This window comes from Hemitrygon akajei, chromosome 21 (assembly GCF_048418815.1).
Source record: "Hemitrygon akajei chromosome 21, sHemAka1.3, whole genome shotgun sequence".
NCBI lineage: Eukaryota > Metazoa > Chordata > Chondrichthyes > Myliobatiformes > Dasyatidae > Hemitrygon > Hemitrygon akajei.
The window spans coordinates 69,345,079-69,370,620 of record NC_133144.1 but is presented as its reverse complement, the minus strand read 5'-3'; the positions used below and the strand labels follow the sequence as shown (position 1 = coordinate 69,370,620).

The window sequence follows — 25,542 nt, the reverse complement described above, 5'->3', positions numbered from 1 at the left end:
GGAGGAGATCGGGAGCGGGGGGGGGGGTTGATCGAGAGCGGAGGGGGAAGAGATCGGGAGCGGGGGGGAAGAGATCGGGAGCATGGAGGGGAGATCGGGAGCGGGGGGGGGGGGATGTAGAGGCAGCTACACTGGGAGCGCCCTATATAGGTGATCCCAAGAGACTTACAGGTGGTGTTGCCTCACCCATAAGGATTGTTTGGGGCTCTAAGTGGTGGTGAGGAAGGAGATGTTGGAGCTGGTGTAGTTCTTGGGCTGCTTGCAGGGGGAAATGGTCGGAGGGAGATCCATGAGGAGGAACAAGTGGACAAAAGTTGCATAGAGGGCGAGCTTTGCAGGAAGCAGAACAGAAATTATTGGAATAACCTGGTCTAGAGGCTTGTTTTTATACCAATTGATTAAGGTTCACTTAGCTTCAGTTTTGGTGCAGAACAGCCTGCTTGCTGTATACCAGATTTTTTTTAGTATATGTAAGATGGTATGGTGCCAGAAAAGGCAGCTCATAAAGGATTTACAAGTGTATTGCATGATTCAGTAGAAAATATATAACAATATACATGGAAAATTGCTACCACATCACAAGTTAAATATGAGTTTGCATCACCAGGAAAATAGAATTCTATACAAATAGACCCTCTGGGACTAGGTTCACAAGAAGATATTCAATATAAGGATTTATTACTGGTTTCCTCTGCCAACAGTATGGCTGGAATCTGTGAGTTGGGCTGCAGCCAGGGGTATCACTGATATTGTGTAACCCCTGGAATTCCACTATATCTGTAATAGATTGGTCCCATGGGCAGCTGGGGTTGGAAAGACCTTCACATTCTGCACTCATTGTCCTAGCTGAACCTTAGCTTCAATGCTCACTCACTTCGTGTCCTCACTTCTTCCGGAGTCACTGCCACACTTCCATCTAGACCCAGCGTGCATTCCCCACAGGTCGGACACCACTTGTGATTTGTTTCATGGATCTACAGAAATCCTTGAACAGCAGCAAAACAGCTCTTTCCTACATTACTTCAGTGTATAACTTGATCCTGCAGGCAGAGTTCTCGCGACGGGAGCAACTCTTCTTGTCGGGATAACTTAATTCATTGTTTATAATTCCACACTGTCCTGAGATGCACCACTTGGCATTAACGCACAAACTGGCTTGAAATAGTGTGGGTGGTGCCGAGAGAGCAATTAACACTGATGGTTTGTCTGTCTCTTTATGAATTTGCGATGTTTATTCAATGGAAGCATATTTTTCTTGTTGAAATATGATAATGATATTACTGGGCACACTGACATCCATAAACACAAGATCTTGCAGATGCTGTAACTCACACAAAATTGTGGAGGTCAGGCAGTGTCTATCATCATCGTTATGTGCCATGTCACGTTCACATGGGTGATCATGGACTTGTGATGTGTACCAGCTGCTCATATGAACATCCACCACCTGTTCCCATAGCTTCATGAGATCCTGATTGCGGTCTAAGCAGGTACAACACCTTGCCCAAGGATGACCTGCAGACTAGCGGAGGGAAGGAGTGCCTCACACCTCCTTTGGTAGGGACGTATCTCCACCCCACCACTTAAGCAGCATCAGAGAAAGGAATAAAGAGTCGACATTTCAGGCTGTCACTCTTCATAAGGGTCTCAGCCCAAAATATTGACTGTTTATTTCTTTCTGTAGATGCTGCCTGATCTGCTGAGGTCCTCCAGCATTTTGTATGTGTGTTACACTGATACACAAACCTTTGTACCCTCGTTGGCTGGCTTCCCTTAGTCAGACACCAAGAACTCAGTCATTTAACCAAGTTGGCCTTTCTTCACATGTGAACTTGATCAGCGCTATTTACTCTTTACTATTCTCCCTTAAACCCTCATCTGCAGTAATGGGACTGAGGCCAAATTTAGTAGTGACCTGTTGCTCACTAGAGCAGTATCAGATGCGTATACACCAACTTGCTGATGGCTCTGTCAAGCACAGGTTCACTGATTTCACCAGATCATTTATTACAGCAGAACACCTGAGAGCTCCTGCCACTGAGAGTTGGAAATAGAACTGAATTTATCAAGGACAAAGAGTCATTAATCCATTAGTACTTTTTGCACAGTGATGCTTATTTAACACCAGTAAGGATAAGCTATGTTTACTTGTACTACTGTGTAAAATTTAGGGTCTCCCACAGATTAATTCCGCTCCTACCTGCACCTGAATTACTTCTGGTATTCCACATTAAAGTTCTCCAAATGACAGAAATCTTAAAACTTTGATTCAATGCAGTACTATAAAGAATGAATAACTAGTTCCACTGGCCTGCTGTTGCAGGGGTATCTCTTTGTCTTCACAGTTGGAGGCTCCTTCCTGAGGGCAACTTGGATACAAGCCCAGGTCCTTTCGTAGAATCATAAACATTCACTACACAAATGGAGCATATTCCATGCCCCATTTTTGTTACTGAATCAGGTGTGTGTTGTGTTGGCACAAAAGAATGAACAAGGTTTAGTAGAACACATATATTCAATTTGTCTCTGATTATGTTTGCTGTCTTCACCAATTCACAATACAGTATAGAATATTGCCAGCCAGTCTGCTAGGCCCCATTGGAAGAGTTATACAGATTCACATAACATAGAAAGATTTGACCCACTGTCTGCACCAACCATCAAACTTTCATTTATGCTAATCCTTTTAATTCCCTCCATATTCCCATCAGCTTCTCCAGGATTCTTCCGCATCTGCATGCAAGGGGCAATTGTCAGTGGTCAATTAAGCCAAACTCAAAGTAAATTTGTTATCAAAATACGTAAATGTCACCATTTACTTCCTTGAGATCAATTTTATTACAGGCATTTAAGAGGAAGTTAAAGAAATACAATAGAATTTATAAAAAATATATACATAAACAAAGACTGACAAAAAACAATGTGCATAAAAAGACAAATCATGCAAATAATAAATAAATAATACTGACAACATGAGATGTAGAGTCCTTGAAAGTGAGTCTGAGTCTTGTGGAATCAGTTCAAAACTGAGGTGAGTGAAGTTATCCACGCTGGTTCAGGAGCCTGATGGTTGAAGTGTAATCAGTGCTCCTGAATTGGTGGTGTAGCACCTAAGGATCCCATACCTCATGTCTGGTAGTAGTGAGAAGAGAGTGTGGCCTACATTAAAATACCAAAACAATCATCTGTAGGATGTAGGCAGAAACCAGAGCACCTGGAGGAAACCCACACGGTCAAAGCTCCACATAAACTACTGTGGCAGTCTGGATTGAGCCCTCATCACTGGAGATGTGGAGCAGCAGCTCCATTAGTTGTGCTGTTCTACTCTCCCACTTGTCCTGCTCTTCTTGTCCCGAGAATGATTAATCCAAATCGACTCTGGCAATGAAGACAAGTGATATGTAGAGATGAGAGTGAAATAGAACTCCTATACTGCTGGAAACTTTGGCATAAAGCACTAGAGCACAGAAACAGGCTGTTTGGCTCATCCAGTCTATGCCGAACTCTTATTCTGCAACTCACATTGATCTGTACATGGACCCTATCCCTCTATTCTTCTCCCATCCTTGTGGCTTATCCAAATTTCTCTTAAATGTTGAAATGAATGCTAATATTGCATTTGCCTTCCTCACCACAGACTCAACCTGCAAATTAACCTTCAGGGAATTCTGCACAAGCGCTCTCAAGTCCCTCCGCACTTCAGTTTTTCATATTTTCTCTCCATTTAGAAAATAGTTAACCCTTCCGTTTCTTCTACCAAAGTGCATGACCATACAATTCCCAACACTGCATTCCATCTGCCATTTAGACAGATTCTTTTAATCTGTCTAAGTCCTTCTGCAGCCTCTACTTCCTCAAAACTAACTGCCCCTCCACCTATATCCATATTGTCTACAAACTTTGCAACAAAGCCACCTATTCCATCATCCAAATCATTGACATAGAACCAAAGAACACTACAGCACAGTATAGGCCCTTCAACCCTCCATGTTGTGCTGACCCACATAATCCTTTAAAAAAAAGTACTAAACCCACACTACCCCATAACCCTCCATTTTTCTTTCATCCATGTGCCTGTCCAAGAGGCTCTTAAATACCCCTAATGTTTTAGCCTCCACCACTATCCCTGGCAAGTCATTCCAGGCACTCACAATCTTCTGTGGAAAAACTTACCCCTGATGTCTCCCCTAAACTTCCCTCCCTTAATTTTGTACATATGCCCTCTGGTGTTTGCTATTGGTGCCCTGGGAAACAGGTGCTGACAATCCACCCTATCTATGCCTCTCATAATCTTGTAGACCTCTATCAAGTCCCCTCTCATTCTTCTACGCTCCAAAGAGAAAAGTCCCAGCTCTGCTAACCTTGCTTCATATGACTTGTTCTCCAAACCAGGCAACATCCTGGTAATTCTCCTCTGCACCCTCTCCATAGCTTCCGCATCCTTCCTATAATGAGGTGACCAGAATTGAACACAATACTCTAAGTGCGGTCTCACCAGAGATTTGTAGAGTTGCAACATGACCTCTCTACTCTTGAACTCAATCCCCCTGTTAATGAAGCCTTGCATCCCACAGACCTTCTTAACTACCCTATCAACCTCAATGCAGCGACCTTGAGGGATGTATGGATTTGAACCCCAAGGTCCCTTTGTCCAGGACGCCGGGAGACTCCAGGACCTCCCACATCTGACACCGACCACAGAAAACTGGTCTCACACACATACTACCTCCTTTTGCAATCAACAACTGCCTCACCTTGTCCCATTACCGCCGAAGGCCGTGGAGCCAAAGCCCTTTCACTTTTCTGCCTCTCACTCTGCTGCCCGCTGGATATGGCTGCCTTCTTTTTAAACTGTTCGTGCTCAACTGGCTGACGTCACGCACCTGCACAGTCCGGCCTCTCTCTTCCCCCGAGAACTCAAAATGTCTTCCTGCTGGAAATCCTTAGGTGCTCTCCCGCTGCCTTCTTGTTCCGAATCAAAAACTTCTGCAGATTCCTTGCCCTTTTTAAACTGTTCGCGCTCAATGGCGGACATCACAGGCCTGCGCAGTCTGGCATATTTTACATATAACATAAAAAGAATCGGTCCCCAAGCAGACCCCTGTGAAACATCATTAGTCACCGGCAGCCAGTCAGAAAGGGCTCCCTTTATTCCCAATCTTTGCCTCCTGCCAATCAGACACGGCTTTCTCCATGCTAGAACCTTTCCTATAATACCATGGGCTCACAGCTTGTTAAGCAGCCTCTTGTGTGACACTTTGTCAAAGGCCTTCTGAAAATCCAAGTACAGAATCGATTCTCCTTTGTCTATCCTGCTTGTTACTTCAAAGAATTCCAACAGATTTGTCAGACAAGATTCTCCCTTGAGGAGACCATGTGGACTAAGGTCTATTTTATCATGTGCCTCCAAGTACCCTAAGACCTCATCCTTAATAATCAACTCCAGCATCTTCTCAACCACTGAGGTCAGACCAACTGGCCTATAGTTTCCTTTAGGCTCTCTCTCTCTTCTTGAAGAGTGGAATGACATTTTCAATTTTCCAGTCTTCCAGAACCATTCCAGAATCTAATGATTCTTGAAAGATCATTACTAATGCCTCCACAATCTCTTCAACCACCTTTTTCACAACTCTGAAGTGTACACCATTTAGTCCAGGTGACTTATCTACCTTCAGACTTTCAGTTTCTCAAGAGCCTTCTCTCTAGTTATGGTAACTTCTCACACTTTATGACCCTTGATGCCTGGACCTTCCACTATACTGCTAGTGTCTTCCACAATGAAGACTGCTGTAAGATACTTATTCAGTTTATCTGTTATTTTGTTGTCCCTCATTACTACCGCTCCAGTATCATTTTCCACTCTCCACTATCCACTTTTGCCTCTGTTTTACACGATGTATCTGAAAAAGCTTTTGGTATCCTCCTTAATATTATTGGTCAGCTTACTTTCGTATTCCATCTTTATTTCCGGTAAGGTAGCAGCACATATGCACGCAGCGGCATCTTGGGAGCCAACCAAAGGTGTTTTTCACTTTGTTAAATATATTTCTATACTTAGACTATTCATGACACCAGCAACTATGTGTACAGCACATCCACTACATCGGTGAGCTGCCCATTGTTCAGGTAGTCATCTGGGATGTCTAAAGAGCCAGCTAGCAGTTCAGAGAAGGCGAGTCACCCCACAGGGCCGAGAGAGTCACGTCAGGCTATCAGGCTGGGGTGGTCAAGGTGGGTCTTCTGGCCGAGGGATTTGAGTCGGCTGTTGGGCCAGGGAACTCAAGTTTGGCTGTCAGGTTGGGAAATGCGAGCCAGGCCTTTGGGCCTGGGGATTCGAACTGGGCCATCAGGCCTGGGGATTCAAGTCTGGCCATCATGCCAGGAGATTCATCTCAGGTGGCTGGGCGCAAGAGCAGACGGATTGGGTTCAGAAGATCTGAGCTGCATGGAGATCATGCTACTGCCTGCTACTTGAAGGCACCGGATTTAGCATGAAGGTGGAGTGTAGTGAAACCATAAGTCCTGTCTTGGCTGTTCCTTTTACAATCACAAGACCCTGTTGGACATTGATTGCCGCAGGTGTGCTTCCCTTGATTGGTGGTGAGACAGATGATAAGGCAGCAGTGTTGCCTCGGTTGTAGTGCGGACTAGGTCTCAATCCTTGGGTTTCCGTGGTGTCTGTACTCAGTTGGGATTGTCGCTCCCATCTGTGCTGCCCTCCAGTGTTGGATCAGCAGAATTACAGGCTGGACTACCAAGAACCATCAATTTGCAGGACTTGTCGTTCAGGGTCCTGGACTAAAAATGTGTTTTCTTGCGTGACTATGTTCTTTTCTTTTCTTTCTCGCTATTTTGAATGCACCTGTATGTTTTTGCACTTCGCCCCAGAGAAACGCTGTCTCATTTAGCTGTATCCATGTATGGGTTGAATGACAATTAAACCTGGTTTGATTTACCTTCTTAATTACTTTTTTAGTTGCTTTCTGTTTGGTTTTTTAAAACTTCCCAATCCTCTAACTTCCCACTAATTTTTGCTCTACTATATGCCCTCTCTTTGGCTTTTATGTTGGCTTTGACTTCTCTCATTAGCCACAGTTGTGTCATCTTTCCTTTTTTGAATACTTCTTCCTCTTTGAGATGTATATATCCCATGCCTTCCAAATTGCTTCCAGAAATTCCCTGCCAGTGTTCTTTTCAAATCAAGTCTGGCCAAGTCTTCACTCATGGCTCTGTGATTTCCTTTACTCCACTGTAAAACTGATTATATCTGTCATTTTGTACATAAATGAGAGAACTCATCATGAAAACTGCCTACATCATTGCTTCTTTGTGAGGACAATTTTCAATGGGTGATTAATGGGGCTTGCTTGGATATAATGAAGTCACTAAAGTTTTTTCATGGCCACAGAACTCTCTCTCAATACCCTTAAGCAATAACATAGGAAATGCCTTTCTTTTCAACCAGTGGATGCATCAATCCACCAAAATTCCATACAGTCTAGAATGATTCCCATGATTAAAAATATAATCCCAATCCCACTATTTATGAGAGGAAGGGAATTCCCACCGGTGTCTATAAGGAGTCTGTACGTTCTTCCCGTGGCTATATCAGTTTCCTCTGGGTGCTCTGGTTTGCTCCCATAATCCAAAAACATATGGATTAGTTGGTTCATTCCTCACAAGGGTGTAATTGGGCAGCATGGAAACTTTGGGCCAGAAGGGCCTGTTACCGTGTTGTCTCCCTAAATAAAAATAAATAAATAAACAGAAAGTGATGGACCAATTTGATAGAAGTTGGCAGGAGGGAAAATACTCTAATCCACTATTAAGTAAGTGGTATAAATAGTAGTTAGAGGGACAAAGAGAAAATAATAGAATTAGACAGTATCAACATTGATACATGAAAGGGAAATTTTTGACAAATCTGTTAATGTTCTTTTACTTCTTTCAAATATGATCCTGCTACAATTGGACCCTGTGGTTTATATTTTGATCATGTGCTTTCAGGCCGATTGAGCGATCTGGCACTTTGCTCTCTTCAAGGGAGTTTGGTGAGGTTTTGAACAGAGTGTGTGGATTGGAGGCCAAGAAGCCCAAAGATGGTGGGTGAGCCCATGATCAACTCCATTTCTCACCGATCCTGCTGACTGAAGCATCCAGGAAGACTGACATCAACAAGGTCAGCGAGCAAGTGTTGTGCGCCACCTGCCTACATTTGACCAGTTTCTGTCTCTCTCCTTCTCGCTCAATGCTGCTGGAGGATGGTGCCGGAGTCTTGGGCTGGGGGCAAGGTTTATTCAACATGGTTTGTGGATTGGACACTATAGTTCATGTTATGATGTGTCTCTGGTTTCTGGTTACTCTTTCTTTTTATTGCTATTTTATGTGATTTTGATTGGCTCAGTGGCCTGCAGTCAATAAATGATACAGCGTTAAATTGATCTGAACTGAACAAACTGAACATTCCTGGGCTGTTTCAATGACTTTGTAGCTTGATGTTTTATATTCTGTGTTTTTCACTTTTTTTTGACGTTTGCACAATTTGGTCTTTTTTCGCATGTTAGATGTTTGATGTTTTCTTTGAATGGGTTTCTGCTTCATGGCTGTCTGTGGGAAGACAAATCTCAGGGTCGTATACTGCACACATACACTTAGAATAAATGTACTTTGAATCTTTAATGTTCTGAGGTTGTAACAGAACGGATTAGGATGAGCCAGTTGACAGGAATAGTTGGGCATTCAGTGGACCTTTGATAAAGTGTCTCATAATTTGGGAGCAATATACTGGTGTTGATTGAAGATTGGTTCAGGGTCAGATAGCAGGAACAATAAGTGTCTTGTTTTTGATTTGGGAGGTTGGGACTAGTGGAGAAACATAGGGTTTAATGCATGGTTTCAATCCATATCAATGATTTGGAAATGCCAAATCACTGAAGGGAGAAATCAGCTTTGTCTGTCACATATACATCAAAATATCGAAACACTCAGTAGAACGCATCATTTTGCATCAATAACCAACACAGTCTGAGGATATGCTGCTGGCAGCCCATGAGTACCGTCATGGTTCCAGTGCAAAAATTGCAAGCCCATAAATCAATAATCCTAACTATAAGCCTTTGGGACGTAGGAGAAAACTAGAACATTCAGAGGAAACCCAGATGGTCATGGGGAGGAACCAAACCCCAATTGATGCTGGCACTGTAATGTGATTGTGCACTGCCTGTACTTGATTTCTTATGCAAGTTTGTTGAAGATGCAAGGCTAGGTTGCAAGTTGGAGGATACAGAGAGGTTTCAGGAGAAATAAACAATGTGCAAAGTCATGGCAGATGAAATAAAATGTGGAAAATTGTACGATCACCCAGTAGAAAGAAATAGAAAAGTGGTGTCTCTACGAAGTGAGAATTTGAGAGGCATTGGGCATCCTGGTATGTGTCCTCATACAGGTTTTCAATCTGAAATATCGACAATTTCTTTCCTTACACAGATGCCACATGACCTAATGAGTTCCTCCAGCAGATTGTTTAACCTTATACAGTACATGAGCCACTGAAAGTAACCGTACCAATATAACAAAAAAATCAGAAAGGCTAATGGCATGTTGGTTTTCTTTTGCAAGAGTATTTGAGTACAAGAGTAGGGACAGCTTGCTCCAATTATAAAGATTAGCTTACACACATAAAATGCTGAAGGAAATAAGCATGTCAGGCATGTCTATGGCAAAAAATAAACAGACGATGTTTCATAGAACAATGTTGTGGCAACCTTCAAACCCTGCCTCCCATATAACTCCCCACCTTAAATTCCTCCATATACCTGTCTAATAGTCTCTTAAACTTCACTAGTGTATCTGCCTCCACCACTGACTCAGGCAGTGCATTCCACGCACCAACCACTCTCTGAGTGAAAAACCTTCCTTTAATATCCCCCTTGAACTTTCCACCCCTTACCTTAAAGCCATGTGCTCTTGTACTGAGCAGTGGTGCCCTGGGGAAGAGGCTCTAGCTGTCCACTCTGTCTATTCCTCTTAATATCTTGTACACCTCTATCATGTCTCCCCTCATCCTCCTTCTCTCCAAAGAGTAAAGCCCTAGCTCCCTTAATCTCTGATCATAATCCTGTTACGAATGTGCCACAACTCTGAGGGGCCGAAGGGTACAAAGTAGCCCCCTCCTTTTTGAGAATCGCAAGATCGCTATTAATTCGGGTCTGGGACCCAGGAAATGAGAGAGAATCCACAAGGTTTTGGAATGTGTCCTGGCCTCAGCGAAAACAAAACCCCTGATAACGGCTATTGTCTCTTGGAGACAGAATTGTGTACTGAGTACTGTACTATTCATTGAAGCCCCTCAGGGGATGACCAGAGTGGGCTGGTTCAGGGATTGCATCATCCCAACCTGATTGACATCTGAGACCCCGTGAGTAAGGATAAAAGAGGGTCTGGGGAACAACCCCTTTAGACGCACCAGGAGAAATGCTAGAAATCCCGTGACAGCGTTTAATAGTGACAGCCGGTGGGGGGCTTGTGTGCGTCCTTTCCCTTTACCTGGGATTGGTGGCCTCACCACGGAAGAACGGAAGAAGGAGAGGCCACAAGTGAACGACCACCCCAACGGGACTCCCGAAGGATCGAAATCATAAAAAGAAAAGCCGGCAAGTTTCTCAAAAATCTCTCTTTCTCTCCAACCAAAGGCTGCAGCCTGAATGAACTGAGTGACTTTTATATTTCCATCGGACAATACATTATCCCCTAGACAACGATAGAGCTTATTTCTTATTGATTATTATTATACCCGCACTTTTAGATTTAGTATTGACGACATATATTATCTGTATGTTTGCATTGATATTATTTTTGTGTATTTTTACTAATAAACACTGTTAAAAATAGTACCATCAGACTTCAACGGACCTCTCTATCTTTGCTGGTAAGTGACCCAGTTACGGGGTTCGTAACAATCCATACTCTCTAAACTAGGCAGCATCCTGGTAAATCTCCTCTGTACCCTTTCCAATGCTTCCACATCCTTCCTATACTGAGGCGACCAGAACTGGACACAGTACTCTAAGCGTGGCCTAACTAGAGTTTTATACAGCTGCATTATTACATCACGACTCTTAAACTCTATCCCTCGACTTATGAAAGCTAACACCCCATAAGCTTTCTTAACTACCCTATCTACCTGTGAGGCAACTTTCAGGGATCTGTGGACATGTACCCCCAGATCCCTCTGCTCCTCAACACTACCAAGTATCTCGTCATTTACTTTGTACTCTGCCTTGGAGTTTGTCCTTCCAAAGTGTACCACCTCACACTTCTCTGGGTTGAACTCCATCTACCACTTCTCAGCCCGCTTCTGCAGCCTATCAATGTCTCTCTGCAATCTTCGACAATCCTCTACACTATCTACAACACCACCAACCTTTGTGTCATCTGCAAACTTGTCAACCCACCCTTCTACCCCCACATCCAGGTCGTTAATAAAAATCACAAAAAGTAGAGGTCCCAAAACAGATCCTTGTGGGACACCACTAGTCACAACCCTCCAATCTGAATGTACTCCATCCACCACGACCCTCTGCCTTCTGCAGGCAAGCCAATTCTGAATCCACCTGGCCAAACTTCCCTGGATTCCATGCCTTCTGACTTTCTGAATAAGCCTACCATGTGGAACCTTTCAGGCCAAGAGTCTTCATCGGGACAGGAAAGAAAGGGGGAAGAAGCCAAAATAAGAAACTGGAGATGGGGAAGCAGTTCACACTGAGAGGTGATATGTGAGATCCAGTGATGGGATAAGGTGGGTGGCTGGGGGGGTGGGGGATGAAGTGAGAAGCTGGGAAGTGGTAGATGGAAGAGGCAAGTGACCGAAGAAGAAAAACATCTGTTAATAGAGGACAGTAGTCAATGGAAAGAAGAGAATGAGGAAGGGTACCAGTGGGTGGTGATAAGCAGGTGAGGAGAGAAGGGGTAAGAGGGAAGTGAAAGGGGAAAGATAAAAAAAAGAGAAGGAGGAAAGAGAGGAAACTATCGGAAGTTAGAGAAATCGATGTTCATACCATCAGGTTGGGAGCTACCCGGATGGAATACGAGGTGATAAATTCAGTTCTCTTCTCAACCCTCAGTGGCATGAGCCCTCAAGTGTTGGTGTATAAATGCTCAGGTGAAATTAGTGACCCTGCCCGCTTGACAAAGCCATCAGCAAGATAGGATATACATATCCCATTCTGCTGTGGAGAGCAACAAATAACTGCTAAATTTGGCCTCAGTGCCATTACTGATGATGAAGGTTTAAGGGAGAATAATAAAGAGTAAAGATCGGGAACGGGGAGCGGTGGGGGGAGATCGGGAACGGGGAGCGGGGGGGGAGATCGGGAACGGGGAGCGGGGGGGGGGAGATCGGGAACGGGGAGCGGGGGGGGGAGATCGGGAACGGGGAGCGGGGGGGGGAGATCGGGAACGGGGAGCGGGGGGGGAGATCGGGAACGGGGAGCGGGGGGGGAGATCGGGAACGGGGAGCGGGGGGGGAGATCGGGAACGGGGAGCGGGGGGGGAGATCGGGAACGGGGAGCGGGGGGGGAGATCGGGAACGGGGAGCGGGGGGGGGAGATCGGGAACGGGGAGCGGGGGGGGAGATCGGGAGCGGGGAGCGGGGGGGGAGATCGGGAACGGGGAGCGGGGGGAAGATCGGGAACGGGGAGCGGGGGGGAGATCGGGAACAGGGAGCGGGGGGGGGGGAGATATCACACTGAAGACGAATCACTCACTGCATTCAGTATAGACTTGGCTGGCGGCCAAGAGGAATCTGGTTGGAAACTCCACTGCCTCAGACCCTCTGCATCTGACTCACGTCAGCCCAGTACACAGTGGGGCCATCAGCAAAAGTGGCAGGAGCAGACAAGCAGCGTAAATATCCACAATGTATATTCTCACAGGAACTCTACACGATGAACAATTCATTTCCATAGTCTATTTCTCCTTATTCACTGTTCCCTTTGAGCCTCTGCTCAGTACAGACCCAGCGACTGGGACAGGTGTTTTGTGTTTACCTGCAGATGTCGACATTGAAGTAATGCAACATGAGGTGCACAACTTCAGAAGATCAAAATTTAAAAGCGAAGTTTGTGTATGAGGTCAACATTTTATCAGAGTCCAAAGCAAAATAAACAGTGGTAACTCTCTACAAACCCCCTTCTCTACAAACATACACACTCTCTGCAGGGACAATTAGTTTGAAAACCGTCACTCACAAAAAAGTTTACTCTTTGGAAGTAACCTCGTTTTATTTGAAATCTCTTCTCACCTCTCTCCAAAATGGTTTCCCAATGTTGGCAAAGTCCATGTTGATGTCGCAGGCAACGACCACACCATCAGCTGGCAGCCTCAGGGCCATGTTCAGCATGTTGTATCCGGTGTAGACTCCTGAAGAAACAGCACAAAACCAAGACCATCGCCATCAAACTGGCCAAGGCGAGACAAAGGAAAGCTGCTCCCCTATTCTGTAGGATTGTGGTCAGTCCATTATCTTGAGTGCTCTCTACACCCTGAGCTGGAGGAGACTTCACTGCCCCAGCCCCAGGCAACAGCTTAGCATGGGCTCTGGGACGCAGTGGACTACCAGCAGCCATAGGAGGAGAATTAGGTTATTCAGCCCATCGAGTCTACTCCACCATTCTATCATGGCTGATTTATTATCCCTCTCAGCCCCACTTGTCTGCCTTCTCCCTGTAACCTTTGACTAATCAAGAACCTATCAACCTCTGCTTTAAATATTCCCAAAGACTTGGCCTCTACAGCTGTCAGTCGCAATGAGTTCCAGATTCACTACCCACCAGCTAAAGAAATTACTCTTCATCTCTGTTCTGAATGTACCCTCTGGTCAAGACTCCCCCCACTATAGGAAACATATAGGCCAACAACTCTATCTAGGCCTTTCAATATTTGATGGGTTTCAATTAGATACCCCCCATTCTTCTAAACTCCAAAGAGTTCAGGCTCAGAGCTATCAAATGTTTCCAATAGATTGACCCTTTCAGATGAAGGTCCCTCCATCCCTTGGCAAAATCACAAAGATGGAGCTGAACACTGCTCCACCAGTCATACAAACCAGATTTGTCAGATAATTCAATCAGTCTACAACTGCACTCTCAAATACTGTAAGAAACAGATGTGACAGGAGATGGCAGCTTCAGGCTGCCAGTGTGATCAACCTCAGAGTCCACTGCTCTGTTAGTCCTAGCTTCAGACTGCCAGTGTGATCAACCTCAGAGTCCACTGCTCCGTTAGTTCTAGCTTCAGACTGCCAGTGTGATGGACCTGTGTCCACTGCCCTCTTCATTCCAGCTTCAGACCATCAGTGTGTCAGCCCTCAGAGTTCACTGTCCCATCAGTCCCAGCTTCAGATTGACTGCTCTCTCATCAGCCTCAGACTGTCAAAGCCATAGATCTCAAGTCTGCTGTTCCGGGTTATGAAGGACTTAATGATTTATTTTTACAATCATTTTCCATCACAGCTGTGGGGACACTGCTCGGTACAACCTACAGAAAGTAGTTGGCAATCTCCGAGATTGTCTTCTATTTAAATATGTCCCAAAGCCATTGTCGAAACTCGACTCTCTCCTTTCCATGACAATGCTGTCCACCACCTAACCAGCTCAGCTCTCCCCCTCAGCGGAGCACAGCCCAAGAAAACTCAACCCACCTTGACTCAGGTAATCTTGCCCCTATCCTCTCCCTTTGCAGCTGAGCCCCTCCTACTCATTGACTCTGGCCCCTCCCAGCCTTTCCCTTCCCAGAGTGACAATGCAATCCCTCACTCTCTGCAGCTGCTTCACGAGCAGGTAACTTCCTTTCCTCAGGAGGTTTATGGGGACCTTTTATAACACTTGCAATTGCTACTTTTCAACAAGATTCAAGTTTGTTTGATGTCATTTCCTGTACACAAGTGTAAAGGAGAACAAAATATCTATTACTCCAGAAATAAAATAGCACAGAAGATAAAGAACACAATAATCAAGAAAAAATATATAAATACATAAGATCACTTATGTAATTGTACGTCAATAAAGTGACACTAGACTGTACATAGGTGACTGGTAGGAAATAATAAAGTAGTGTTGGAAGTGTTGATCAGCCTTACTGCTTGGGGAAAGTACTCGTCTTGGTGCGGATGCTATGTAGCTTCCTCCCTGGTGGGAGTGGAAAACAGTCCATGAGCAGTGTGGGTGGGATGATAGGTACAAGGGAGGAGAGCCCATTATCTGTGACACCAACCTTAAATACCTGCTGGTGGAATCAGAGGGTCAGGCGAACTCCATGGAAGGAAATGGACAGTCAATTGAGACCCTTCATCCAGACTGAAAGTGTAGAGGAGAGATATCTGGTATAAAAAGAGCTGGAGGGACAGAATGGAGCAAGAGCCAGCAGGTGATGGATGGATCCAGGTGAAGGGGAGTGGCAGTAGAAATAGCAACAGTGACAAGTGAGGTGACAATCCCTTGAAGAACCTCTGCTCATATTGCTTTAATTCAACTGGATTTTGTCTTATGTGTGGTGACCCACAGTGATGGGCATCAGGCAGCTCTTGCGGCAGGCTTCTCAGATGGAACTCACCTACTTCGATAACCTTCTTGGCTTTGATGAGCGTGGCCAGGTTTGCTAGTAGCTGAGATTCCTCACACGACACCATCATTAAATAACCCTGATCCTCTAGAGTCCGCTGGAGAAGAATTTCAGAAGATACTGAGTGAGAGGGGTTTATTATTTTAAAATTTGTTTTGTATTCTTTCCTGATTCAGCTCAAGCAATTACAAAGGGAGGCACCGCATACCTTCTAAACACAAGTACACACTTTATTAGAACTGCAATACAAAGAAAGATAAATGTCTACAGTGATCAAAATACTTATTGTTCACTAAACGAGCTAATCTGCAGAATGCTGACAAGCTTCATGCAGCCTTCCCCGCCCCCCCCAAATCTCTATATGTATTTGTCCCTGTCTTCTCCAGTCCTTAGCACTAGCCAAAGTTATGATCTAGCCTAAAACAACTGCATCAAGAAAGTGCCCTTTTTATACTCCTTAAGATACCTTCAAAGCATAATACAACTATCACCCCAGTATCGTTCCTAGTGGTACCAGCTGCACACCCTCTTCTCTTAACAACCTTCAGGCCAGACATATAACTTAGGAATGCAGACACGACAGGAGAAAAACATTCATTATCTAATCACAGGGAGGTACACTCCTGCACATCTCCAAACTTTCACATTCCCTTCCCCTGTGTAGAGGTTAGCACAACCGCTTTACAATGCTAGCTGCTGCAATTCTTGCTGCTGTTTGTACATTCTCCCCATAACCTTGTGGGTTTCCTCCATTTTCTCTGGTTTTCTCCAAGTCCAAAGACATACAGGTTATGATTAGTAAATTGTGGACATGCTATGTTGGTGCTGGAAGCGTGGGGACACTTGTGGGCTGCTCCCAGTACATCCTCAGACTGTGTTGATCATTGATACCAACAACACATTTCACTGTATGTGTCAATGTACATGTGAAGAATATAGTTAATCTTTTTATCTATATCAGATTCAGATTCAGTTTATTGTCATTTCAAAACCACAAATGCAATGCAGTTAAAAAATGAGACAACATTCCTCCAGAATGATATCATAAAAGCACATGACAAAACAGACTACACCAGAAAATCCAACATAACGTTTGGCAATCCCCAATCCAGAGTCCGGAGAGGCTGCTGCGTATTAATATCGCGCTACCATCTTAGCATGTTCCCCGGAAAGGAGCTCCAATTCCACCAGACAAAACAAGATCAAAAACTAAAGCTACAAGACCTGCACAAAACCATATAGTTACGACAGTGCAAACAATAGCATAATTGATAAAAAAACAGACCACGGGCACAGTAAAAATAGTCCAAAGACATTAAAAGACTATAATTTCGAAATAAACCACCACACAGTTTCCACAAGTCCTCAGGGTCCCGATAGACTCGTCATCCCACGCAGGCGGCAGAAGGGAATAACCCCGCTATGGACTTCCACGGCGCTGCCCGACTCAGCCTTGTAGACACAGCATACAATGAAAGCTCCGTTGAACCCAGCCTTGCAGACATAGCACACACTGAAAGCACCCCGACTGCAGCGGACTCAGAGTCTGTCGAACCTCCAAGCCTCCAACCATCCTCTCCGGCACAGCTTCTCCGAGAACTATCCTCTGCCGAGCGCATTAAGATGCCCCTGCCAACGGCCACTGACAACGCGACCCCAAGGACTGGGGGCCTGTTCTTCTCAGCAGAGACCCGGACCAGTTACTAATCCCAAAGCCATTCCTTCAGTAACTGGAGACATAAACTGCTCCCCCTGTCTACAGTGGGGGGGGGGGGGTGCATACCCAGTCCAGAGATGTCACCCAATTTGCTTCAGCTGAGAGTCTCCCTGTAACCGTGGCTAATCTTACGCCCTGCCTCATGCCTGATGGCGTAGATACTGCAGGGGTAATCATCACTGCTTTTCACTGACCTGCTTCAGCTTCTGCAGCACAGGATGTTCCCGCAGGGAATTCTGTAGGAGGTATTTCATCAAAGGATCATCTTTGGCACCTCCGTGACTCTTAAAAGATCTTACATGACACTGAGAAAAGAACCTCTTCCCTGAAGGAAAGACAAAGCAGTTCTGAATTAATCTAAAAACATGCAAATATTAACTTGACAAATCCCAAGGTGTGAACAGAAATACAGATAATGGTGTTACAATAAAAAAATAATAATAATAGGCATCTGTTAGACTCGAGAGACCATGGATTTGTACCTTGGAAAGTTTCCCGGGCACAGGCCTGGGCAGGGTTGTATGGGAGACTGGCAGTTGCCCAAGCTGCAAGTCTCCCCTCTCCATGCACCGATGTTGTCCAAGGGAAGGACAAGGGCCGGTACAGCTTGGCACCGGTGTTGTCGCAGAGCAATGTGTGGTTAAGTGCCTTGCTCGAGGACACAACACACTACCTTAGCTGAGGCTCAACTAGCGACCTTCAGATCACTAGACCATTGCCTTACCCACTTGGCCACATGCCAACACAGTAAAAATAAACATGATTAACAATATAATCTCATATAAAGCAATAGACATTGGTGAAAAACACTTGCTACAAAACAAAATCCAATAGCATGATTGGCAGTGATGTCTCACTACCAGATGAATCCACTGCCTTCTATGCCCGCTTTGAAAAGGAGAATATAACTGCAGCTGTGAAGATCCCTGCTGCACCCAGTGATCCTGTGATCTCTGTTTTGGAGGCCGATATTAGATTGTCTTTAAAGAGGGTGAACCCTTGCGAGGCAGAAGGTCTTGATGGAGTACCTGGTAAGGCTCTGAAAACCTGTGCAACCAACTGGTGGGAGAATTCAAGGACATTTTCAACCTTTCACTGCTACGGGTGGAAGTTCCCACTTGCTTCACATATTAGTGCCCAAGAAGAAGAATGTGAGCTGCCTTAATGACTATCGCCCAGTAGCACTCACATTGACAGTGATGAAATGCTTTGAAAGACTGGTTATGACTAAACTGAACTCCTGCCTCAGCAAAGACCTGGACCCCTTGCATTTGCCTGTTGCCACAATAGGTCAATGGCATATGCAATCTCAATGGCTCTTCACACGGCCTTAGACCACCTGGACAACACAAACACCTATGTCAGGATGCTGTTCATCGACTATAGCTCAGCATCTAATACCATCATTCCCACAATCCTGATTGATAAGTTACAGAACCTGGGCCTTCGTACCTCCCTCTGCAATTGGATCCTTGACTTCCTAACAGGAAGACCACAATCTGTGTGGATTGGTGATAATATCTCCTCCTCGCTGACGATCAACACTGTTGCACCTCAGGGGTGTGTGCTTAGCCCACTGTTCTACTCACTTTATACCCATGACTGTGTGGCTAGGCATAGCTCAAATACCATCTATAATCTTGTTGATGATGCAACTGTTGTTGGTAGAATCTTAGATGGTGATGAGAGGGCATACAGGAGCAAGGTCAAGTCAAGTCAAGTCACTTTTATTGTCCTTTTGACCATAACTGCTGGTACAGTACATAGTAAAAATGAGACAACGTTTTTCAGGACCATGGTGTTACATGACTCAGTACAAAAACTAGACTGAACTACATAAAAAAAAAACACTGAGAAAGCTACACTAGACTACAGACCTACACAGGACTGCGTAAAGTGCACAAAAACAGTGCAGGCATTATAATAAATAATAAACAGGACAACAGGGCAAGGTGTCAGTCCAGGCTCTGGGTATTGAGGAGTCTGATAGCTTGGGGAAAGAAACTGTTACAAGGTCTGGTCGTGAGAGCCTGAATGCTTCGGAGCCTTTTCCCAGATGGCAGGAGTGAGAAGAGATTGTATGAGGGGTGCGTGGGGTCCTTCATAATGCTGTTTCCTTTGCGGATGCAGTGTGTAGTGTAACTGTCCGTGATGGCAGGAAGAGAGACCCCGATGATCTTCTCAGCTGACTGCCAACTAGTGGAATGGTGTCGCAGGAACAACTTTACACTCAAGGTCAATAAGACGAAGGAACTAATTGTGGACTTCAGGAAGGGTAAGACGAAAGAACACATACCAATCCTCGGAGGGATCAGAAGTGGAAGAGCAATTTCAAGTTCCTGGGTGTCAAGATCTCGAGGACCTAACCTAGTCCCAACATATCGAAGCAGCTATAAAGAAGGCAAGATAGTGACTATACTTCATTAGACATTTGAAGAGATTCAAAATGTCAACAAAAATACTCAAAAACTTCTACAGCTGTATTGAGGAGAGCATTCTGACAGGTATGGGGTGGGTGCTACTGCACAGGACTGAAAGAAGCTGCAGACAGTCGTAAATTTAGTCGGCTCCTTCTTGGGTACTAGCCTACAAAGTACCAGGACATCTTCAAGGAGCGGTTTCTCAGAAAGGCAGCGTCAAGGCATACACTCAGCGATTCAGTAACAGCTTCTTCCCCTCTGCCATCCGATTCCTAAATAGACATTGAACCCATGAACACTACCCCACCTATTTAATATATATTTCTGTATTTGCATGATTTTAATCTATTCAATATAAGCATACTGTAATTCATTTTCTTCTTCTTCTATATTATGTATTGCATTGAACTGTTGTTGCTAAGTTAAGAAATTTCACAACACATGCTGGTGATAATAAACCTGATTCTGAAAATAGTGCCTCAGATTCTGGGAACTCCAATTACAGATTAGGGCAAATGTGAATAATTTTGTAAAGCAACCTCAACCTTTGCATTTTCTCCTACAATTATTCCTCAGTCCAAGCTGTCTAAGTGTTACAGAAATGTTTGAAACTACAAGAGACATAGGTAAGATGGACATTTCTGCGGGGTAGTAGAGCCCAAAGCCAGGAGGCCGAGGTTTAGAGAGCAGAAAGATTTAAAAAGGACCTAATAAGTAACTTTTCCATGCAAACAGTGGTGAATATACCGATGGAGCTGCCAGAGGAAGTGATCGAGGCAAGTACAATGATATTATTTATGAAGCACATGGTTTTGTACATGGTGCAAGGCCCCTCTCCCCCTTTTCTCCCCTCCCTCTTTCTTGCCCTATCCCCGTCCCTCTCCTCTTTCCTACTCTCCCCCTCCCTCTCTCTCATGTTCTCCCTGCTTCCTCCTCCCCTTCACCCTTTCTCCCCTCCTTCACTCAGGGGTGGGACTGACCGACCGATGGTGGGGGTTGGAACAGGGATGGTGCCAATTCCTGCTGTTAGCAGCTCTTTCTGCCCAGCCTGGACCGCAGTCAGGGCCTATGTGTGCTCCAGTCAATCCCGGGGCCTAATCCCCACTGCAGAGGGTTAATACTCACTCCCCCACTATGGCAGGGTTGAGGCAGGGCCTGTGTCCAGCCTGGTGGGTGGGGAATGGGGACTGGGGCAGTGCTGATACCTGCTGATGGCATTTATAGCCCTGAGTTTGTAGATAGGACTGCCTGTTCCCAGATGCCTGTGTACACTGTCCAGTGTATAATTACACACGACTGGTGTGTGTACAGATACTGAAAGTCTTCATGAAGAATCATACCAGATGTCATATTAAGAGTGTATGCTGGCTCTAGGTCTGAATTTACCAGAATTCTGAAGAATAAGGGGTGACATCATTGAAACCTATTGAGTGGTGAAAGACCTTGATACAAAAGTGGCTCCTGCATCTTATGGTTGATGGTTTCTTTCTCCACAGCTGCTGCCTGACCTGCTGAGTACCTCCAGGCTTCCCTATTTCAATCCCAGAATGAGTCCTATTGCGCATTTGCAACCTATCTTAGTACTAATTAGATAGTGGATATATCATGACATTCCTTTTTTCCTGAAAAATGAACTTCAAAGTATTAGTACACATTCGACTCACAGATTTAACCATTTCAATTCAACACATATTCTCTGATATGCATGACTATAACCAACACATTTAATGATAATTCTGGAACTGAAAACTTCATTTTCAACTTCCAACAGTTTTAATTGTTTCAAAACCCACAACTTAAAGCTCTACTTTAATACAAAATCATTAAACTTCAGAAGTTGTTTTCTAATGCTTTTCTACCAGTACCTTTTCGCTTTTAATATCTGGTAATGGCTCTTGTTCACCGTGAACCTGAGCTTGTCTGTAACTGTCCATCATATTGTTCTCCTGTCCCAGTATCTCATTAGCAAATCCTTTAATTCCCTCCTGTTTGTCAAAAGGCTCTTGTGTGTCAAACTTTTTTTATGTGTGGTGTTCCTTGTATATTGCACTCCAGTTGGAGATTCAACTACCACTTGATTTCCTCACCACCCCCAGTGTGGTGTTGTGTTGAAAGGTATGGTGAATTCACCATCTTTTCTTGCTGGATAAGCACCACGTCCCCCAACTTTTACAGTAGACTCTTGTGCGCCTCTTTTACAGTAGATACTTGTTCTGTGTCCCAGTCTCATACTCCCAGTTCTGCTGTGTGTACCTCCTTGATGTCTGGTAACTTCTTTCTCAATTTGCAGTCGTAGAGAAGTTCGATAGGACTTTTCCCTGTAGTGGCATGGTCCACACACCTCGCAACTGCATCTCTCCCATTTCATGCATGTCTGCTCTCACCCCATCCTCCCACCACTACGTACCAGGGATAAGGTTTCTCTTATCCTCACCTACCACCCCACCAGCACATAATTTTCCATAACTTCTGCCACCTCTAATGGGATCCCACCACCAAGTACATCTTTCCCTCACCCCCACCTATTTTCTGCTTTCCGCAGGGATCGTTCCCTATGCGACTCCATTATTTATTCACCTCTCTTCACTGATCTCCCCCCCCCCCACCCCCCCCCCCCGGCACTTATCCTTGCAAGCAGAACAAGTGCTACACCTGCCCCTTCACCTCCTCCCTCACAACCATTCTGGGCCTCAAACAGTCCTTCCAGGTGAGGTGACACTTCACCTGTGAGCCTGTTGGGGTCATATACCGCGTCTGGTGCTCTGGGTGTGGCCTCCTGTATAACGGTGAGATCCAAGGTAGATTGGAAGACCACTTCACCGAGCACCTAAGCTCTGTCCACCAGAAAAAGCGGGATCTCCCAGTGACCAACCATTTTAATTCCACTTCCCATCCATCAATATCCATCCATGGCCTCCTCGATTGTCACGATGACACCACGCTCAGGTTGGAAGAACAACACCTTATATTCTGTCTGGGTAGCCTCCAACCTGATGGCATGATCATCGATTTCTCAAACTTCTGGTAATTCCCACCCCCCACAACTTCTCTTTCTACCATGGCCTTCTGTCCTCTCCTATCCAATCTTCTGTCCAATCAACTTCCCAGTTCTTTACTTCACCCCTCCCCTCCCAGTTTCACCTATCACCTTGTGTTTCTCCTCCCCTCACTTTTTAACTCTACTCCTCATCCTTATTCCTCCAGTCCTGCTGAAGGGTTGAGGCCTGAAATCTCAACTGTACTCTTGTTCATAGAAGCAGACTGGCCTTCTGAGTTCCTCTAGCATTTTGTGTGTTGCTTGGATTTCCAGCATCTGCAAATTTTCTCTTGTCCGTAAAACATTGGAAGTTTTGGATCTCAGATTTCATCATTCTTAATCAACTAATGTTAAACTTACTTTCAAAATCTGTATTCTGTGTATTGGCTGCCTATCTTAGTACTTAATCAGACAGTGTATATATAGTGACTCAACACTTTCATGCTCTGAACAACTCTTTCTCATTGACTCTTCCAAACTCCCTCACATCAGGTGTTGTTCTGTCCCAGACTGGTGACATCATCACTGTACTTGACAATGTCAAACTCCATTGACTGACCTTACCATTTCAATACAGGACAGGACCCACACAGGTCAACTGTCTTCTAGGCATATAGAGCAGTTAGTGCCTCCCCATCTATACACACAGGATCTCACCCCCTCCCTCCCTCCTCCCCCTGCTCTCTCCCAACCCCTCCCTCCCCGATCTCTCTCACCCCCCTCCCTCCCCGCGCTCTCTCACCCCCCTCCCTCCCCCGCTCTCCTCTCACCCCCCTCCCTCCCCGCTCTCTGTCACCCCCCTCCCTCCCCGCTCTCTCTCACCCCCCTCCCTCCCCGCGCTCTCTCACCCCCCTCCCTCCCCGCTCTCTCACCCCCTCCCTCCCCGCTCTCTCTCACCCCCCTCCCTCCCCGCTCTCTCACCCCCCTCCCTCCCCGCTCTCTCTCACCCCCCTCCCTCCCCGCTCTCTCACCCCCCTCCCTCCTCGCGCTCTCTCACCCCCCTCCCTCCCCCGCTCTCTCTCACCCCCTCCCTCCCCGCTCTCTCTCACCCCCCTCCCTCCCCGCTCTCTCTCACCCCCCTCCCTCCCCGCTCTCTCTCACCCCCCCTCCCTCCCCCGCTCTCTCACCCCCCCCTCCCTCCCCCGCTCTCTCACCCCCCCCTCCCTCCCCCGCTCTCTCTCACCCCCCTCCCTCCCCGCTCTCTCTCACCCCCCCTCCCTCCCCGCTCTCTCTCACCCCCCCTCCCTCCCCGCTCTCTCTCACCCCCCTCCCTCCCCGCTCTCTCTCACCCCCTCAACTTGCCCGTAGATGAGGAGCGTGGGACTGGAACCTCTCACATCCCGTGTACTCCTCGCACCGCAGCATGGACAGCCATGAAATTGCTGAGGAACCTGTTGTACAAGACTGCTCGACGCAACAGCTTCCACCCCAGGTCCCAGAGTACAGAGGAAGCACCCTGCGTACAGGGACCGCCAAGGCGAGTCCGGTCGGCAGACGAAGGCAAGGAAGTGAAAGGTGTGCAGGAGCGTCACGATCACTCACTCACCCAGACCCACTGCTACAACCAAGCCCACTCCGAGGCCCGTCACTCCGAGCACCTTCTGCCAGTTGCTCAAATCCATGGCGCAGGCCGACAAGTGGGAAACGGCGGCGGTCAGAGCAAAGTTCAAGGGCGGGGACCGGGTGGTACTGTACTGGGGTGGAGGCGGGGTCGCAAAGGGACTGCGTGCCGTTCGGAACTGGGGCAGGGCCGATAGCCGCTGTTGGCAGCTTTTCCCCGGCCGAGACTAAACCGTAGTCGGGCCCCTGGGTGCCAAGAACGCGATTTCAGATTTTATGGGCGATCCAGCCAATCTTCGGGCAGACAGTACGTTCCCGGGGTCTAATCGCCACTACGGGGAGTTAATAAACGCTCCCTCACTACAGAAATGAAACCTAATGTCATGAATAGCAGTGATACTTCATTCCCAGATGGGCTCATTTATGCTCGCTTTCAAAGGGAGAGTAAAACTAGGGCTGAAATGGCTAACACGAGGGGGCATAGTTTTAAGGTGCTTGGATGTAGGTACAAGGGGGATGTCAGAGGTAAGTTTTTTTTACACACGAGAATGGTGGATGTATGGAATGCATTACCGACGATGGTGGTAAAGGCGGATACACAGAATATTCGAGCACAGTACAGGCCCTTCGGCCCACAATGTTGTGCCAACCTTTTCAACTACTCTTAAGATAAATCAAACATTCCTTCCCACATAACCCTCCACTTTTCCTTTCCTGATGTGCCTACCTCAGCGCCTCTTGAATATCCAATGTATCTGCCTGTACCCCACCACCAGAGTGTTCCACACAACTACCTCCCTAAGTGTAAAATAAAACTCTGATGTCCCTCCAATCACCTTAAATGATGCCCTCTCCTATTAGCACTTTCATCCAGGTGTTAGCTCTTTATGCCTCTGATCATCTTGTACATCTCTCATCCTCCTTTGCTCCAAAATGAAAAACACAAGCTTGCTCAGCCTTTCCTCAGAAGAAACACTCTCCAATCCAGGCAGTATTCTGGTAAATTTCCATAAGACAATAAGATATAACAGCAGAATTGGGCCACCTTGCCCATCGAGTCTGCTCTGCCATTTAGAAACATAGAAAACCTACAGCACAATACAGGCCCTTTGGCCCACAATGTTGTGCTGAACATGTACTTACTTTAGAAATTGCCTAGGATTACCCGTAGCCCTCTATTTCTCCGAGAT

At 46.0% G+C, this 25,542-nt stretch overlaps 1 protein-coding gene across 2 annotated transcripts in view; it reads right to left on the bottom strand.

The window, feature by feature from the left end:
* The window catches only part of comtd1 (catechol-O-methyltransferase domain containing 1), a 48,198-nt gene extending 23,478 nt beyond the window's left edge, over positions 1–24,720 (bottom strand). The window contains exons 1-4 of one of the 2 annotated variants that reach the window (XM_073025709.1): positions 24,339–24,720; positions 17,530–17,660; positions 15,610–15,715; positions 13,301–13,419 (exon numbers count right to left, since the gene is read on the bottom strand). In XM_073025709.1, the coding sequence (XP_072881810.1) occupies positions 13,301–13,419; positions 15,610–15,715; positions 17,530–17,660; positions 24,339–24,414 (432 nt within the window). In that variant the 5' untranslated portion in view covers positions 24,415–24,720. Of the gene's footprint in view, positions 1–13,300; positions 13,420–15,609; positions 15,716–17,529; positions 17,661–24,081; positions 24,101–24,338 lie in introns of those variants that run through there. The other variant, XM_073025711.1, reaches the window with a different exon arrangement.
* Between the last annotated feature and the right edge of the window lie 822 nt (positions 24,721–25,542).